Genomic DNA, 19,979 nt, shown 5'->3' on the forward strand with positions numbered 1-19,979 from the left:
AGGCTCAAAATGGTTGCATCACTTTCTTATTGTCACATAAATGACCGGTGGCAGTGTAAGAATCAGATTCTAATCCATTTCTTGTTCCATTGCCCTGTGCTCTTTAGTATAAATTCATTGAAACTGATAGCGTTCAGGAAAGTGTGTGTGTGTGTGTGTGTATCCAGACACATACATTTGTATGTGTGTGTGTCTGGATAAGGTAGAGGTAGACATTGATACACACACACACATATTTGTCTGTAATCCATCATATGCCAAGACCTATGACAGCGTCTAGAGATTAGAAAATGAATAAGATGGAGTCCTAGCCCTTGAGGAGCACATAGTTACGGGACCATGAAAAGAGGCAATTTAAATAGATACTTTGTCCTCGCACTTAATACCAGAGAATAAAAAACTAAAGAACTGACTCTAACAGGATTCGCTGGTAACAAATTTTAATGAGCAAAACACATCCACTGGTAACTCCTTCCCAGGAGTTCTTTGATTATGTCATCCTGAGGTTCCAAAGCAACCTTGTAAGGTCGACTTCCTTATGAGCTGACTCCATCCCAGAGCCCCGGTGTTCAGGCCAGAGCCCTGTGCCATGGTCTTTCTGCCTCGTGACCCCGCAGACCCCCTCATGTCCAGCCCATACCTCGACATCACAACTCCTGATGAGGGTGTCCCTGTTGGAGACCATGCCCCAAGCCGCGATGCCGATGGCCACTATGTTCTCCTCTGAATTCCTGCTGATGGTGTTATCTCTCACTACCTCTCCAATGTACTTCATCAGCCCATAATGCGTGCCTCCAGTGAGAATCCAGGCACCTGTCAACAAGAGAGAAGAACAAACGCTCAGCTGGCTCTGCATAAGTTTCCCATCCTTTGCTCGACCCCTAAAGAAGCCCCACCCGTGAGCACTAGGACGCAGCATTACTGGCCACACTTTGCACTGGGCTTGACCTCTGACCATATAAAAAGGAAGGAGAAGAAGATCTCCAAGTTTCTAAGAGATTCTGGTTTAAAAACAATACGGATTCTGGACCGCACTCTAACCCACATCATCAGACTCTCTGGGAGGTGGGACCAGGGAACCTGCCTCTTTAACCAGCCTCTCGGGTAGATCTTTTTATGAGTAATGAATGCCTGGCCTGAGGCTCTGAGCAAGTTAGGCAGTGTCATCATGGAAAGCGGAGCGCTGCGCGCCCAGATACCCCTCAGGGATCCTGGTGATCTTCCTGGCATGACCCTGGTGCCTACGACTTAACTTTACAATTACACAGTTTTGCACACTGGTATTTTAAGGTTTTTATTTGATGATTTTTGCAGTGTCAAAGGTGTTGCACAGTTTTGTTTTTGTTTTCAAAATTGAAGTAACTAATACCTACAAAATATTATCTCACATCATAATAGAATCTAAAGTTGGAAATGCCCCTAGTCTAATATGTTCCCCACACAGGAATCCAGCCTGAGGCTGGGTCACCAGCCTCCCCTGATTAGCTCTGGTAATGGAAGCCTCAGGGGTCCCGAAGCAGCCCCCTCCCCCAGCTGTCAGAAAGTCCTTTTGTTCATTTTTGTCTCCATTCTCTACTTTTGCTACAGTCTTCCTGATGATGAACTAATTTAGTCCTCTCCCACATAAAAGTCCTTCCAATATTTTAAGGTAAATGTGATGTACTTCTTAGAAGTTTCAGACCCAATTCCTTCAGCCAGCTCTCACTGGATGTGAACCCAGATCCCTTGGCAGCCAGCCTCCTTCCTGCAGACAGATTTCAGTTGTCAACATCCCCCTTTCAAATGAGGCAATGGGAGGCATAGTAGCTCTCCACAAGGAGACAAGTAACCTCCCTGCTCTGGCCCCTCACTTCATCTATGTAGATGTCCCAGCCCAGGGACTTTTGTCTGCTTTGTTCTACTCTATTCCCAGCACCTAAAACAATTCCTGACACATAGCAGGCATTTAAACAGTATTTGCTGAATGAATGAATTATGTATGTTCAGATCTCATAGTAAGGAAGTTGAGTTGCTGGGTTTCATAACAAAGTAACTACCTACTGTGTGGCCCCTCTGACTGGTCAGGAAATTAAGAATAAATGGGGGAGGGGTGCCACAGTTTCTTCTTGACATTAAGGAAAAACGTATCTAAAACAAGACACACTTCCTTAGTTCTGTCAACTAATATGCTTAATAAAGAAGTTTTTAAAATGTTAGCCTTAGATAAACTAATAAAATAAAGGTTAGGCTTTGATAAATAGAATCTAATCTTGAAATTAGAGTTTAACATTCTAGTTAAACTCAAATGGAAGTAAGGCTGCAAAAACAATTTGCCTATACCCTTCAAAAATGTCCTGAAAGACTGAAAAAAGCTGAAGAGTAGTTCCAGATGAAAGAAAGGTTTTCAGTTTCCTATGATACGAAAAGCTAAATGGATTGGAATCCAGACGGAGAAAACAAAATTTTTTTCTCTGAAGACATTGTTAGGATAATTAGCAAAACGAAACCAAGGACTGTTTGCTAGACAACAGTGTAGGTCAAGGTTAACTTTCTCAGGTTTGATAGTTGCATCGGGTTATCTGAGAGAACACCCTTGTTCTTCAGCGATGCTCACATACTTAGGCACTAAGGGTTATGATACCTAAAATTTACTCTCAGTGATTTTTTTTAAAAACCATAATATGTGGATATTTACAGAGCGAGAGAAGATTAATATGGGAAAATGTTAACCATTGGTGAGCCTAAGTGAAGGGGGTACAGATATTCCTTGTATTATTCTTCTAACTCTTCTGTAGGTCTGACATTTTTCATAATAAAAAGTTAAAAAGAAAAAAATAGCTGAATATTTCAAATAACAAAGCCACGGTTATTTGTTTTGATCTCCATCAGACAGTTACATGGTACTTACAACCCGCCAGGCACTAACATGATTTCCAAAACACACCACTGATCCCAAAATTAAAGAGCAGACGAATGAAACTTTCCTTTTTGATTCGCCAGAATACTCTGGGTAAAAGTTCACACGTAAAAATAACAAAATGAAAAATTTAGATGAAAGGAAACATAAAATTACCCACAAGGAAGTTCCTTAACGCTGAGTTTAAAGAGCTACTGTGTCCCCACCCTCCACCTACCCCCTCACCATCGGCCAGAGCTCCCGGTCTGTCCCTTCTGAAGGATCTTGTTTTTAATTAAGATAATGATTAATCATACAGTTCTAGAGCATCTGGAGTCTGAGCATGATTGCAAAGGAGAATTTCGTTCCGTCTCTGAAGACGCTGCGCAGCCTGGATGGACAAACCCGCGGGCGCAAGGTCCCCGCCGCCGCAGGGAAGGTCCCGTGGCTGCAGCGGGGACAGCCGCGTGGACGCAACGGGGGCCGACGCACCTTTCGACTGCGCGATGTAGATCAGGCGGCTGAAGATCTTGCGCATGCGCGGCTTCAGGGCGAAGTTTTTGGCGCCGCCGGTCACCGAGATGACCAGGTTGGGCGTTTTCAGGTGCCAGTACTGGGTCAGCAGCTCGTAGAGGGTTTCTGCGTCCGTATCGCAGGACAGTCGGATATACTGTGGGGAAGAGGGGAAGCATCAGGATCCGCAGGTGTTCTCCTGATGGTGGGGCTTAGCCCAGTTTACCTGCTCCTTAGGGAGGGGGAGAGGGGAGCGCATTGCAGCCGAGGAGCGTCCCCTTGGGGAAGTGGAAGGAAGGCAGTGGAGTGGAGGCGGGTGTGGGTGCCCCTGCAGGGACCCCCGCATCCCAAGATGGCTGGAGGACTTGGGACTTTATCCTAAAGGGAGTAGAGCACCTGTGAGGTGTTCTAAGCAGAGTAGAAGCCGGATGGGATTTACATTTTAGAGAGTCCTCCAGCGGCAGTGTTGACTATGGGACAAGACAGGTAGGGAGAGATGCAGGGAGGTGAGATAGTGGTGGCCCATCCTGGGACAGAGGCCTTGGGAACACACAGAGTGGACAGAGCCGGGTCACCTTCCAGGGCTGCAGCGGCAGGGCCTGGGGAGGTGAGGGGTCAAGGCCCAGCTTCCAGCTGCCTAAGGACGGCTGTGTCACTGGGACAGAGGACACAGGAGGATTTAAGGAGACTGCTAACCATTGCCTACTGAAAATTGGCATTGTCATCTGCCTCTACAAGGATGAAATCAATAGCCACTGCGGTCGCTGACCTTCAACACACCCTGAAACGAGTGCAGGGTGGAGATCAGGAATGAGGCCCTCTGTGCTCTGGGAAAAACTGGCAGAACAGGCCTTCAGATAGTTAGAGATTTTTCAGGAGATTTTATGAGCCCAAATTCTTGCATCTCCTCGTATCTGGAAAAGCACTAAAATCGTTAACGGAGACACATCTGCTCCTCGTGACGGGCAAGAAACCTCTGCCAACATGTGTGCTTGACTGCACGTCCCCCCTTCTCTAAAATCACAGATAACACCGCCCCCACCCCCTTCGGAGCAGTTCCTCAGAGCTCTCTGAGACACTGTCTCCTGGGCTACAGTCCTCATTTTGCCCCAAATAAAACTTAACTCACAACTCTCATGTTGTGCTTTTTTTTTTTTTTTTCATTTGACATAATCATTAAACATCTTTGTAGAGGGCTTCCCTGGTGGTGCAGTGGTTGAGGGTCCGCCTGCCGATGCAGGGGACGCAGGTTCGTGCCCCGGTCCGGGAGGATCCCACGTGCCGCGGGGCGGCTGGGCCCGTGAGCCATGGCCGCTGGGCCTGTGCGTCCGGAGCCTGTGCTCCGCAACGGGAGAGGCCGCAGCGGTGAGAGGCCCACGTACCACAAAAAAAAAAAAGAACATCTTTGTAGAATCCTGTGTAAGAGCCTGCAGTGTGATCGTGTAGAGGAGAATGTCACCTTATTCAAGGCCACATTTATTCTCAAGAATGTCACATGCCAAACTAAACCAGATGATGATTCACAAGCACATCTGTCGGGCCTTTTGTAGCAGTGAGGGCCAACGTGATGTCACATGACCCTGCCCTGTGCCTAGAGAAAGGACCCTGGCTGACAAGCCAGTCCTCGCCCATGGAGTGTTGCCATGGCACATAATCTAATCACGGCTTTTGATTTTTCACAAGATTTATCTTCTTCTGCAATCATTTTTGGATTGACTACCCACCTCTCCCACCTCCATGCGTACTATTAGACAATTCAAGGTAACTCAAGGTAGCCCACACCATGTTAGCATATGGATTAGCTAGTGCAAGTAGGAAAGCATTGCTTACCTTCCCTTTCTTCCCCAGAGTCTCAAACTGAATATCCCCAAAAGCGTCAGTGGGGAATTCCTTGGTGTGCTTCTTGTAATTCCATTTCTCATTTTGGTTGGTCTGGGTGCCTTCTGTGTGCTGGCTCTGGGTATAGCCACACTTGCACACATTTTCCCTGGGCGGAAGGATATTGATGGGAAGAATAGCTTTCATTAAACCTGCTTAAATATTTCATCACGTTTCTTAGAATAGACCACACACGATTAGCTTAAATAAACACGAAAAGAGATTTCACCATCGCATCTAATTTTCAGACTATTTTCATCATCTCGGTTGTTTAAAAACTATCTTGCGGGGGCTTCCCTGGTGGTGCAGTGGTCGAGAGTCCGCCTGCCGATGCAGGGGACACGGGTTCATGCCCTGGTCCGGGAAGGTCCCACATGCCGAGGAGCGGCTGGGCCCGTGAGCCATGGCCGCTGAGCCTGTGGGTCCGGAGCCTGTGCTCTGCAACGGGAGAGGCCACGGCAGTGAGAGGCACGCGTACCGCAAAAAAAAAAAAAAAAAAAAACTATCTTGGTGTTTTACCCCTGTGACATGGAAGATCCAGGCAACACAGTACGATTGTATCTCCGCTGAGAAAGAAGAAAGCATGAATGCAGGGAGAGGAGGGGATAAAAGACAAACAGAGAAGACCTCTTGAGCCTCCACCTGCTCCAGCCACGGTCCTAACAATTCTAGACTCCCAGCCACTTCTCTCTCTCAGGTTCTGCATGGCACTTCTATTTCCTTAGAGTAAATCTCCCCATTTAGGTTAAGCTAGCTCGGGTTCCTTGCAACTGAAAGTCTTAATTACTATAAGTATGGAAATTATCTGTATTCAAAAATATACGTCAAAACATTCAATATTTTCTAGAGCTATAAAAATTGAGCTAGAACCTGGATCCAAAGTCACTCCTCCACCAGAAATCTTGCCTCTTTCGGAACAGTTGCCTGGGGCATCACTCAGTTTGGCCAAGAAAAGAAAAGTCAACCAGAATTGATAACAGTTGCCTTAGCCTTTTCTCCAACTGAGCCTGGGGGCTGCTCCCACTGGTCTCAGGGTCCTCCTCACTAGGGTCCAAGTTGGCTTCCTCCCCTCTGTCTTTAGCTGTTACTGTCCCACTATCCTTTGGGGTCTGTCCACACCCACCCAAGTTCATTGCAGGATTGGGGAGGGAATTCCCTGCCCCACCTGTCTTTGCTACAACTGAAGACCAACTCTCGAGCCCTTTTCCCTTCCAAGGGTAGGGGTGTGTCTCGGGTGACCCCTGTCTCCATCTTGATGATGGGGCTGGTAGCCCTCCAAGCACCAATTTACATGAACTGGCATACAAATGGGGAAGAGGCAGGAAGAATGCCAGGAAGGCGTCAGGAGCACAGATACATGGAGAAGGCAAAGGAGTGACAGAGAGGGGAGACGGAGAGGACGGGAGAGCGGCAGGACGCTAGTTCTACCCCTCAGGACAAGTCTGAATCCTTTGGAGCCTCACTGTCAATATAGTAGCCACTAGCCATGTGTGGCAACTGACTTTAAATGTAATTTAATTTAACTTAATTTGAAAATTCAATGCCATGGTTGCACTAGCCACATTTCAAACGCTCACTAGTCACAAGTGGCTAGTGGCTACCATACGGGACGATGAAGATAAAAAAATATTTCTGGGACTTCCCTGGTGGTGCAGTGGTTAAGAATCCGCCTGCCAACGCAGGGGACACGGGTTCGAGCCCTGGTCCAGGAAGATCCCACACGCCGCGGAGCAGCTAAGCCCATGCACCACAATTACTGAGCCTGCACTCTAGAGCCCGTGAGCCACAACTACTGAACCTGCATGCTGCAACTACTGAAGCCCACGTGCCTAGAGCCAATGCTCTGCAACAAGAAAAGCCACCACAATGAGAAGCCCGCGCACCACAACAAAGAGTAGCCCCCACTCGCCGCAACTAAAGAAAGCCCGTGTGCAGCAGCGAAGCTCCAATGCAGCCAAAAATAAATTAAATAAATAAAGTTTTTTTTAAGTTTTTTTTAATTTAAAAAAAGAATATTCCCATCATAGTAATAATGGAGAGTTCCATTACACAGAGCCCGTTACAGCAAAAGTAATGTTCTTCCTTTTTCTACCTAGAACCCAGCCTGGCCGAGGCAGTGAGAACTGAAGAGAATAAACCCAGATCCAGGGACTTACAGCCTCAGGAGTGCCAGGGGGTGGCCCCTAAGCTGGAGAGCAGTGTCTCAGAGGGTACCTGGCAATAGGAGTCATGGTCTGGCATCACTCCCTAGTGACCACGCAAGAAACAGACATCCGAAGGGTTTAAAGTAGAGAAACATGAGTGGTCTGGGCTTAGCACATGTGAAGCAGCTCTGGGGAGATCTGGGGCAGCCTATGTCAGCTGATGTGGTAAGTAGCTGCAAAATTACCGTAACGCTATTACTCGTCCTTTCCCTTGATTCACCTGTCCAATGAGTAATCCAGATTACACAGAGCATCCCCACTGCCGATGGAGAGATGAAAATAGTAAATACAAGAAGTTAAAATCTTGTAGAGTCTTGACTCTGGTGTATAACCTTGGGTCCCCTCTGACATGGGCACTGGAAGACCCTGAGGTGTTCCTGTCCTGTGCTGGTGGTGTGGAGGGCAGGGACTGCTCACCACATCTCCCTTTATTTGGGGCCAGACTTGAGTGGTAGTCAAGCACCATAAGGTGGACAGCCATAGGTTTCCCTACCTTGCATCCACTTCTCCTTCTGCTAGTAGGAACACCTGATTTTCCTCTGAGGAATCATCCTTTCCACACCAGGTCCATGTGGACACAACACCCAAGGCTGGCCAGTCACATATTCCATTGCCCAGTTGCAGGGATTAGAGTGGGTGCCTGACCCATGCCAGGCCAATAAGAGCCATGAACGTGAGCCCAGGACTTTGGGTGGAATTGCTAGAAACAAAGCCCTCCTTCCCCTCACTGGTAAGCTGAAAAGGTGTCAGCCAGAGTGGTGGTGTCCATTCTGCCACCACTAATAAGGAGCCTGCCCACCCAGAGAAGGACAGAACCACAGGTAGAAAGAGGCAGGGTCTTGGTGACACTGAGCCCTGGATGTGGCTGTCCCATTACAATCACCACTCACTTAGGCCAATTAGACTGGATATCTGCAACTGACAAGGTGCTGATGACTACAGTCAGCTCAAGACAGGATTGTTCCTAGAAGGGGCAGGAGCTGGGCATAAAAGGAATGCACAGGGAGGAATCAGAAAACTGAGTTCAATCCTTCATCTATCCCCTGCCAGCCATGTGACCCTGGGTGAAACACTGAGCCCCTCCCGGCCTCACTTGCCTTGTCAGTCAAATGATAACAGCTACCTTGCGGGGCAGTTGTAGAATTAGCAGTCAAGTACATGAGTCCCCACGACAGAGTCAATGCCCAATAAATATTTGTTGAATGAGTGAACAAATCCAAACAGTGTTTTCTACCAGTCAAACAAATAGATTAACGGCAAAATCTTTCAGGGAAACATGTGGGGAATAAATAACCGACTCACAGAGTTTATACTCTGTCAAAATGACTCATAATGACTAAGTTTATACCAATGACAAAATAGAGATCTCTTAGTTTTTCCAATGTTCGCTTTCTAATTCGTACAAAGTAGGAAAGCACACTGACTGAGAACTTTCTACGGCAGGAATTTTATGTATCGTCCCACTGCACCCTTACTACAACCCAGGAGGTGTACTTTGCCAGCGGTTTAGGATAAGAGGATTCAGTTCAGAAAAGGGAATAATTGGTTCAAGTTCATGCAGTGAGCAGGCAGCCAGGCCAAGGTTGGATCCAACACTGGTTCTTAGGCCCCTGCTCTTACTGCCTTCCTCTGGGCACTGCCTCTGTTCAACAGAATCAGTGCTTTAATTACAAACTACAGCAGCAGGTAAACAATCAATTAATAGCTGGACTATTACATATAGAGTGGATAAACAACAAGGTCGTACTGCATGGCACCAGGAACTATACTCAGTATCCTATGATAAACCATCATGGAAAAGAATATTTTGAAAAGAAGGTATCTATGTTCATAACTGAATCACTTTGCTGAAATTAACACAACTTTGTAAACCAACTATACTTCAATTAAAAAATATTAATAGCTAGACTCTCTCCTATCACCAGTAAGCAAAAGAGAGGGGGCAGAGAGGAAAAAGGTGAGAGGGAGGGAGGACTAAAATCACTTCGTTAGATCCCAGGGCACCTTCTGTGGGAAACCTCAGAGGTCAGTCCACTTATCACTGGCCCACTAGGTAGCATTCGCTGAGGACCCCCTGGGGGCAGAGCTGCTGGAGGTGCTCCCCAAGGCTTTTGTGACTCAGCCTCGATGTTTCAAGACACACGAGATTCAGACAAGATGAACACCCGGTCAGATGGGAAGGGCCACAGTCAACAGCCTGGCAGAGGAGCCGGTCAGATTGCCACACGCGCGCATGCCTGGTGTCTCCTGCCAACCGCTATGAAACAACAAGGTTCACTGCCATGGCCACTCCGGTGGGCTCCCAGGCTCGTGGGAATATCAAAGAGAGTGACAGCCTGTCTTGGAGCCTTTACCAACTACTGACAAAGCTTAAAATATGAAATGAGTTGATACCTCTCCAGGGACAAGCTGCTTGCCAAACTCTTCCTGTTCACACACCGTTTCTGAGAATTGCAAGATGCAAACAACTTGAATAATGAACTAGTGAGCAATTTGTTTGTCTGTCATCATGGTGGTCAATAATTTATTTTTGAACATGGTAGCAAAAAATGGAGGCAAAGTAGTTGCTTACGTGGCCTTGGAATCTTTGGTAAAGAAGACACACTCCCGTTTCTTAAAATTTGCTTGAATGAAATTCACCAAGTCCTTTGGAGAAAAAACATTGGAACAACACGTCACTAATTTGTTCTCACCCCCTGCTGCTCTTCATGAATGACTTAAACCTACTTCAAAGGTTTTAAGGATTCACCACACATCATAGCAACCAGCATCCATTCATGCTTTTAGAGTACACAAAGTTTGTAAAAAGAGGCATATGTTTACATTTTTATAACTAAATGCAAATTTTTCTAAAAGTTACTTGGCATCATCTTGTAACAAATGTCATTATATACATACAAAGTATGTTTTTCTGACTCTAAGGCAACCGGGGGAATATAAGCATTTATTGATAGTTTAGCATAAATAATGTTTTATTGCAGATTCTAGTTCCTCTTACGCTTGCTTTTCAAAAGAAGGTATATTCCAAATGCTCCTTCCAGAGTTGCATCTGTCCCCCCATGCGCAAGGTGGTGAGGCATATCCGGGACCTAATTCTGACAAACGACAGAACGCTTCCCTTTAGTTGGCAGAAACAAACCCCTTGGAGTTGAAGAATACTTTGAAAATATTTACACTCCTCAAAGTGGGAGAAGATATTTGCGACATATATTAATCATCATAAGATTGGTAAATGGAATATATAAAAGACTGTAAGTCACTACGAATAAGACAGACAACCTCGTGGGAAAAAGGCAAAAGACATGAACAGGCATTAAATAAAAGAGGACACACAGATGTGTGAAAAGGAGCTCAGCCTTGTCAGTAATGAGGCAAATGTGAAGTGAAACCACGATGACATCCCATTACACACCCACCAGGCTGGAAAAATCGAGAAGCCATTGGCACCAAATGCCAGTGAAGAGCCAGGCGGGGGGGCCTCAGCCCGCTACGGGCCGGGAGGGAACTGGCTCGACCACCCTGGGAAACTGTCCACCACTGTCCCCTAGAAACAGTCCCTGTGTCCTGTGAATGACCTGCAAGCTCAGATGCCTGGCACCGCGCTGCCAGCTTTAGGGGTTTGTCTTGTTCCGTGGACGTGGGGCTGGCAGCCCAAACCCACTTCCCTCAGGTCACCGGGCGCCAGCAGTTCTCAGACAGTGTCATGTGGGTTTGCCCCCCGGCCTTGCACCAAAGCCAGGCCTGACTCGTCACCCCCCCCACAATGAGGTCACCACGAAAAGGGAGACGGCACTTCCTCTCCTGGAAGAAGGTCCACCACGCCTTCAGCAGTCTCCCCCTTTGCTAGCCCCTACCCCCACCAACGTACATCCTGAGACATCAGAGCATGGGGACCACGTGCCCCAAGTTTCTCCAGAAGTCCTGTGTCTTAACCCCAATTCCCATGAGGGAGAGGTGTTCGCCTTTACCCATCGGCCTCAAGTCGAAGAACCTTCTCCAGAGAGAACATCTCACATCCAGGAAGGCTCACAGTGGCCCTGCTCCTAAGAGCAAAACCTGAAACCCAAATGTTCACCACGCTTAGGCTGGACAGACATGCACAGGATGGAAGGTGGCCCAGCAGGAGTGAATCGACAGCCATTACACCTGGCAACAGAGAGGGACCACAAACACAGGATGGTGAGCAAGAAATGCATTCACGGGAGCTTCCGGGAAGATGGCGGAAGAGTAAGACGCGGAGATCACCTTCCTCCCCACAGATACACCAGAAATACATCTACACGTGGAGCAACTCCTACAGAACACCTACTGAAGGCTGGCAGAAGACCTCAGACCTCCCAAAAGGCAAGAAACCCCCCACGTACCTGGGTAGGGAAAAAGAAAAAAGAATAAACAGAGACAAAAGGATAGGGATGGGACCTGCACCAGTGGGAGGGAGCTGTGAAGGAGGAAAAGTGTCCACACACTAGGAAGCCCCTTCGCGGGCGGAGACTGCGGGTGGCGGAGGGGGAAGCTTCGGAGCCGCGGAGGAGAGCGCAGCCACAGGGGTGGGGAGGGCAAAGCGGGGAGATTCCCGCAGGGCCGGCCGGCACTCACCAGCCCGAGAGGCTTGTCTGCTCACCCGCTGGGGCGGGCGGGGCTGGGAGCTGAGGCTCGGGCTTCGGTCGGAGGCAGGGAGAGGACTGGGGTTGGCGGCGTGAACACAGCCTGCAAGGGGCTAGTGCACCACGGCTGGCCAGGAGGGAGTCCGGGGAAAAGTCAGGACCTGCCGAAGAGGCAAGAGACTTTTTCTTCCCTCTTTGTTTCCTGCTGCGCGAGGGGAGGGGATTAAGAGCGCTGCTTAAAGGAGCTCCAGAGACGGGCGCGAGCCGCGGCTAAAAGCGCGGACCCCAGAGACGGGCGCGAGCCGCGGCTAACAGCGCGGACCCCAGAGACGGGCGGGAGACGCTAAGGCTGCTGCTGCCGCCACCAAGAAGCCTCTGTGCAAGCACAGGTCACTCCCCACACTCCCCTTCCGGGGAGCCTGTGCAGCCCGCCACCGCCAGGGTCCCGGGATCCAGGGACAACTCCCCCGGAAGAATGCACGGCGCGCCTCACGCTGGTGCAACGTCACGCTGGCCTCTGCCGCGCAGGCCCGCCCCGCACTCCGTGCCCCTCCCTCCTCCCGGCCTGAGTGAGCCAGAGCCCCCGAAGCAGCGGCTCCTTTAACCCCGTCCTGTCTGAGCGAAGAACAGACACCCTCCAGCGACCTACACGCAGAGGCGGGGCCAAATCCAAAACTGAGCCCCCGGAGCTGTGAGAACAAAGAAGAGAAACGGAAATCTCTCCCAGCAGCCTCAGGGGCAGCGGATTAAATCTCCACAATCAACTTGATGTACCTGCATCTGTGGAATACATGAACAGACAACCAATCATCCCAAATTAAGGAGGTGGACTTTGAGAGCAAGATTTATGATTTTTTCCCCTTTTCCTCTTTTTGTGAGTGTGTATGTGTATGCTTCTGTGTGAGATTTTGTCTGTATAGCTTTGCTTCCACCATTTGTCCTACGGTTCTATCCGTCTGTTTTTGTTGTTGGTTTGTTTTTGTTTTTTAATATTTTTTTCTTTTTTTCTCTTAATAATTATTTTATTTTAATATATTTATTATATTTTATCTTACTTTATTTTACTTTATCTTCTTCCTTTTTTGCTTCCTTCCTCCCTCCCTCCCTCCCTTCTTTCTTTCTTTCTTTCTACTTCTACTAATTCTTTCTTTCTACTTTTTCTCCCTTTTATTCTGAGCCGTGTGGATGGAAGGCTCTTGGTGCTGCAGCCAGGAGTCAGTGCTGTGCCTCTGAGGTGGGAGAGCCAACTTCAGGACACTGGTCCACAAGAGACCTCCCAGCTCCACATAATATCAAACAGCGAAAATCTCGCAGAGATCTCCATCTCAACACCAGCACCCAGCTTCACTCAACGACCAGCAAGCTACAGTGCTGGACATCCTATGCCAAACAACTAGCAAGACAGGAACACAACCCCACCCATTAGCAGAGAGGCTGCCTAAAATCATAATAAGGCCACAGACACCCCAAAACACACCACCAGACGTGGACCTGCCCACCAGAAAGACAAAATCCAGCCTCATCCACCAGAACACAGGCACTAGTCCCCTCCACCAGGAAGCCTACACAACCCACTGAACCAACCTTAGCCGCTGGAGACAGACACCAAAAACAACGGGAACTACGAACCTGCAGCCTGCAAAAAGGAGACCCCAAACACAGTAAGATAAGCAAAATGAGAAGACAGAAAAACACACAGCAGATGAAGGAGCAAGATAAAAATGCACCAGACCTAACAAATGAAGAGGAAATAGGCAGTCTACCTGAAAAATAATTCAGAGTAATGACAGTAAAGATGATCCAAAATATTGGAAATAGAATAGAGAAAATGCAAGAAACATTTAACAAGGACCTAGAAGAACTAAAGTTGAAACAAACAATGATGAACAGCACAATAAATGAAATTAAAAATACTCTAGATGGGATCAATAGCAGAATAACTGAGGCAGAAGAATGGATAAGTGACCTGGAAGATAAAATAGTGGAAATAACTACTGCAGAGCAGAATAAAGAAAAAAGAATGAAAAGAACTGAGGACAAGTTTCAGAGACCTCTGGGACAACATTAAACACACCAACATTTGAATTATAGGGGTTCCAGAAGAAGAAGAGAAAAAGAAAGGGACTGAGAAAGTATTTGAAGAGATTATAGTTGAAAACTTCCCTAATATGGGAAAGGAAATAGTTAATCAAGTCCAGGAAGCACAGAGAGTCCCATACAGGATAAATCCAAGGAGAAATACGCCAAGACACATATTAATCAAACTGTCAAAAATTAAATACAAAGAAAACATATTAAAAGCAGCAAGGGAAAAACAACAAATAACACACAAGGGAATCCCCATAAGGTTAACAGCTGATCTTTCAGCAGAAACTCTGCAAGCCAGAAGGGACTGGCAGGACATATTTAAAGTGATGAAGGAGAAAAACCTGCAACCAAGATTACTCTACCCAGCAAGGATCTCATTCAGATTTGATGGAGAAATTAAAACCTTTAGAGACAAGCAAGAGCTGAGAGAGTTCAGCACCACCAACCAGCTTTACAACAACTGCTAAAGGAACTTCTCTAGGCAAGAAACACAAGAGAAGGAAAAGACCTACAATAACAAACCCAAAACAATAAAGAAAATGGGAATAGGAACATACATATCAATAATTACCTTAAATGTAAATGGACTAAATGCTCCCACCAAAAGACACAGAATGGCTGAATGGATACAAAAACAAGACCCATATATTTGCTGCCTACAAGAGACCCACTTCAGACCTAGAGACACATACACACTGAAAGTAAGGGGATGGAAAAAGACGTTTCATGCAAATGGAAACCAAAAGAAAGCTGGAGTACCGATTCTAATATCAGGCAAAATGGACTTTAAAATAAAGACTATTAGAAGAGACAAAGAAGGACACTACATAATGATCAAGGGATCGATCCAAGAAGAAGATATAACAGTTGTAAATATTTATGCACTCAACATAGGAGCACCTCAATACATAAGGCAAATACTAACAGTCATAAAAGGGGAAATTGACAGTAACACATTCATAGTAGGGGACTTTAACACCCCACTTTCACCAATGGACAGATCATCCAAAATGAAAATAAATAAGGAAACACAAGCTTTAAATGATATATTAAACAAAATGGACTTAATTGATATTTATAGGACATTCCGTCCAAAAACAACAGGATACACATTTTTCTCAAGTGCTCATGGAACATTCTCCAGGATAGATCATATCTTGGGTCACAAATCAAGCCTTGGTAAATTTAAGAAAATTGAAATTGTATCAAGTATCTTTTCCGACCACAACGCTATGAGACTAGATATCAATTACAGGAAAAGATCTGTAAAAAATACAAACACATGGAGGCTAAACAATACACTACTTAATAATGAAGTGATCACTGAAGAAATCAAAGAGGAACTCAAAAAATACCTAGAAACAAATGACAATGGAGACACGACGACCCAAAATCTATGGGATGCAGCAAAAGCAGTTCTAAGAGGGAAGCTTATAGCAATACAATCCTACCTTAAGAAACAAGAAACATCTCGAATAAACAACCTAACCTTGCACCTAAAGCAATTAGAGAAAGAAGAACAAAAAAACCCAAAGTTAGCAGAAGGAAAGAAATCATAAAAATCAGATCAGAAATAAATGAAAAAGAAATGAAGGAAATGATAGCAAAGATCAATAAAACTAAAAGCTGGTTCTTTGAGAAAATAAACAAAATTGATAAACCATTAGCCAGACTCATCAAGAAAAAAAGGGAGAAGACTCAAATCAATAGAATTAGAAATGAAAAAGGAGAAGTAACAACTGACACTGCAGAAATACAAAAGATCATGAGAGATTACTACAAACAACTCTATGCCAATAAAATGGACAACCTGGAAGAAATGGACAAATTCTTAGAAATGCACAACCTGCCAAGACTGAATCAGGAAGAAATAGAAAATAAGACCAGACCAATCACAAGCACTGAAATTGAAACTGTGATTAAAAATTTTCCAACAAACAAAAGCCCAGGACAAGATGGCTTCACAGGCGAATTCTATCAAGCGTTTAGAGAAGAGCTAACACCTATCCTTCTGAAACTCTTCCAAAATATAGCAGAGGGAGGAACACTCCCAAACTCATTCTACGAGGGCACCATCACCCTGATACCAAAACCAGACAAGGATGTCAGAAAGAAAGAAAACTACAGGCCAATATCACTGATGAACATAGATGCAAAAATCCTCAACAAAATACTAGCAAACAGAATCCAACAGCACGTTAAACGGATCATGCACCATGATCAAGTGGGGTTTATTCCAGGAATGCAAGGATTCTTCAATATATGCAAATCAATCAACGTGATACACCATACTAACAAACTGAAGGAGAAAAACCATATGATCATCTCAATAGATGCAGAGAAAGCTTTCGACAAAATTCAACACCCATTTATGATAAAAACCCTGCAGAAAGTAGGCATAGAGGGAACTTACCTCAACATAATAAAGGCCATATATGACAGACCCACAGCCAACATCATCCTCAATGGTGAAAAACTGAAAGCATTTCCACTAAGATCAGGAACAAGACAAGGTTGCCCACTCTCACCACTCTTATTCAACATAGTTTTGGAAGTTTTAGCCACAGCAATCAGAGAAGGAAAGGAAATAAAAGGAATCCAAATTGGAAAAGAAGAAGTAAAGCTGTCACTGTTTGCAGATGACATGATACTATACATAGAGAATCCTAAAGATGCTACCAGAAAACTACTAGAGCTAATCAATGAATTTGGTAAAGTAGCAGGATACAAAATTAATGCACAGAAATTTCTGGCATTCCTATACACTAATGATGAAAAATCTGAAAGTGAAATCAAGAAAACACTCCCATTTACCACTGCAACAAAAAGAATAAAATATCTCGGAATAAACCTACCTAAGGAGACAAAAGACCTGTATGCAGAAAATTATAAGACACTGATGAAAGAAATTAAAGATGATACAAATAGATGGAGAGATATACCATGTTCTTGGATTGGAAGAATCAACATTGTGAAAATGACTCTACTACCCAAAGCAATCTACAGATTCAATGCAATCCCTATCAAACTACCACTGGCATTTTTCACAGAACTAGAACAAAATATTTCACAATTTGTATGGAAACACAAAAGACCCCGGATAGCCAAAGCAATCTTGAGAACGAAAAATGGAGCTGGAGGAATCAGGCTCCCTGACTTCAGACTATACTACAAAGCTACAGTAATCAAGACAGTATGGTACTGGCACAAAAACAGAAAGATCAATAGAACAGGATAGAAATCCCAGAGATAAACCCACGCACATATGGTCACCTTATCTCTGATAAAGGAGGCAGGAATGTACAGTGGAGAAAGGACAGCCTCTTCAATAAGTGGTGCTGGGAACACTGGACAGGTACATGTAAAAGTATGAGATTAGATCACTCCCTAACACCATACAGAAAAATAAGCTCGAAATGGATTAAAGACCTAAATGTAAGGCCAGAAACTATCAAACTCTTAGAGGAAAACATAGGCAGAACACTCTATGACATAAATCACAGCAATATCCTTTTTGACCCACCTCCTAGAGAAATGGAAATAAAAATAAACAAATGGCACCTAATGAAACTTCAAAGCTTTTGCACAGCAAAGGAAACCATAAACAAGACCAAAAGACAACCCTCAGAGTGGGAGAAAATATTTGCAAATGAAGCAACTTAAAAAGGATTAATCTCCAAAATTTATAAGCAGCTCATGCAGCTCAGTAACAAAAAAACAAACAACCCAATCCAAAAATGGGCAGAAGACCTAAATAGACATTTCTCCAAAGAAGATATACAGACTGCCAACAAACACATGAAAGAATGCTCAACATCATTAATCATTAGAGAATGCAAATCAAAACTACAATGAGATATCATCTCACACCAGTCAGAATGGCCATCATCAAAAAATCTAGAAACAATAAATGCTGGAGAGGGTGTGGAGAAAAGGGAACCCTCTTACACTGTTGGTGGGAATGTAAATTAATACAGCCACTGTGGAGAACAGTATGGAGGTTCCTTAAAAAACTACAAATAGAACTACCATATGACCCAACAATCCCACTACTGGGCATATACCCTGAGAAAACCATAATTCAAAAAGAGTCATGTACCAAAATGTTCATTACAGCTCTATTTACAATAACCCTGAGATGGAAACAACCTAAGTGTCCATCATCGGATGAATGGATAAAGAAGATGTGGCACATATATACAATGGAATATTACTCAGCCATAAAAAGAAACGAAATTGCGCTATTTGTAATGAGGTGGATAGACCTAGAGTCTGTCATACAGAGTGAAGTAATTCAGAAAGAGAAAGACAAATACCATATGCTAACACACATATATGGAATTTAAGGGAAAAAATGTCATGAAGAACCTAGGGGTAAGACAGGAATAAAGACACAGACCTACTAGAGAATGGACTTGAGGATATGGGGAGGGAGAAGGGTAAGCTGTGACAAAGCGAGAGAGTGGCATGGACATATATACACTACCAAACGTAAAATAGATAGCTAGTGGGAAGCAGCCGCATAGCACAGGGAGATCAGCTCGGTGCTTTGTGACCACCTGGAGGGGTGGGATAGGGAGGGTGGGAGGGAGGGAGACACAAGAGGGAAGAGATATGGGAACATATGTATATGTATAACTGATTCACTTTGTTATAAAGCAGAAACTAACACACCATTGTAAAGCAATTATACTCCAATAAAGATGTAAAAAAAAAAAAGGAAAGAAAAAAGAAATGAATTCACAAAGGAATACTTATTGTGTAATTCCACAAATATCAAAACAGACAAAACAAAGCCATGTATTGTTTAGGGACATATGTTCAAATCATAAGCTTATAAATAAAAGCAGGACCAGGGAACACAAAATTCAGGATAGCTGTCGCCTTTGGCACGGAGGGCACGTGGGGGACTCCTGAAAAGGGCTGATGGTGGGTGCAAGCGTGTTCATTTTATTATTCTTCCTTAGGCTGGGAATTTATATTTGCATGTTCTTTTCTACAAATAATAAAAATGTAGAGAGCAAAACTAAATCCTACACTCATCTGAACGCGAAAAATTTTGAAAACCTGTGATGCCCTTTCTTCCTCAGAATATTTTCTAGCTCTTCACTAATTAAGTCTACTTCACTAATTAAGTCTACTCTTCACTAGTTAAGTCTACTTAACACAGATGAAGAAAACTCAACAGTGTAAGCTTATGTGTATAAGCTTGTGAAATCGATGATGGTGGAGGAGGGGTGGTGATAAAAACTGCCTTGTTGCTGAAAGTTCCCTCTGGGGACTTCCCTGGCGGTCCAGTGGTTAAGACTCATGCTTCCACTGCAGGGGGCATGGGTTCGATCTCTGGTCAGGGAACTAAGATCCCACATGCATGATGTGTGGCCAAAAAAATTTTTTTTAATTAAAAAATAAAGGCCTTTAAAGAAAAAAAAGTTCCCTCTGAAAAATGTACTTTGCAAAGGTGTGTAGTCTCAGGGGCAAACAGGACCCCCCCCCATAACTGGGATGTACTTAGGTGGTCTCAGAAATTCTACCCACAGGGCAGCTGGCTTCTCTGAGGGGAGCGGGAAATCCATCCAGAAATCCCATGGGAGCCCAAAGGAGAATGGCAAGGGAGAGTCAGCCTTTGTCTCCCAGAGACACCCATGCCTGCGTCCAAGTATGATCCGGAAAGGCCTTTTCTGCCCTCCCAGAGGTCCGTCACTGCTGGAGGCTGGAGGAGGGGGCATTGGAGAGGCCACCAGCGCCCTCTGCCCACTGTGTAATTCTCACCGGACCAGGGTCAAGGTGACGGCAGGTGCAAAATCTAAGGAGGCG

At 45.1% G+C, this 19,979-nt stretch overlaps 1 protein-coding gene across 19 annotated transcripts in view; it reads right to left on the reverse strand.

Annotated features, from left to right (window-relative positions):
• Positions 1-19,979, reverse strand: part of TRPM8 (transient receptor potential cation channel subfamily M member 8) — a 159,330-nt gene that overhangs the window by 93,339 nt on the left and 46,012 nt on the right. For all 19 annotated transcript variants that reach the window (XR_009564502.1, XR_009564503.1, XM_060301688.1 and 16 more), the window contains 4 exons: positions 10,043-10,116; positions 5,219-5,375; positions 3,368-3,545; positions 641-813 (listed from right to left, as the gene is read on the reverse strand). Coding sequence is in view for 17 of the 19 variants with exons in the window: in XM_060301688.1 (XP_060157671.1) it covers positions 641-813; positions 3,368-3,545; positions 5,219-5,375; positions 10,043-10,116 (582 nt within the window). In the remaining 2 variants the exon portion in view is untranslated. The remainder of the gene's footprint in view (positions 1-640; positions 814-3,367; positions 3,546-5,218; positions 5,376-10,042; positions 10,117-19,979) is intronic.

The sequence above is a fragment of the Globicephala melas genome, chromosome 7 (genome assembly GCF_963455315.2).
Source record: "Globicephala melas chromosome 7, mGloMel1.2, whole genome shotgun sequence".
Taxonomy (NCBI): domain Eukaryota; kingdom Metazoa; phylum Chordata; class Mammalia; order Artiodactyla; family Delphinidae; genus Globicephala; species Globicephala melas.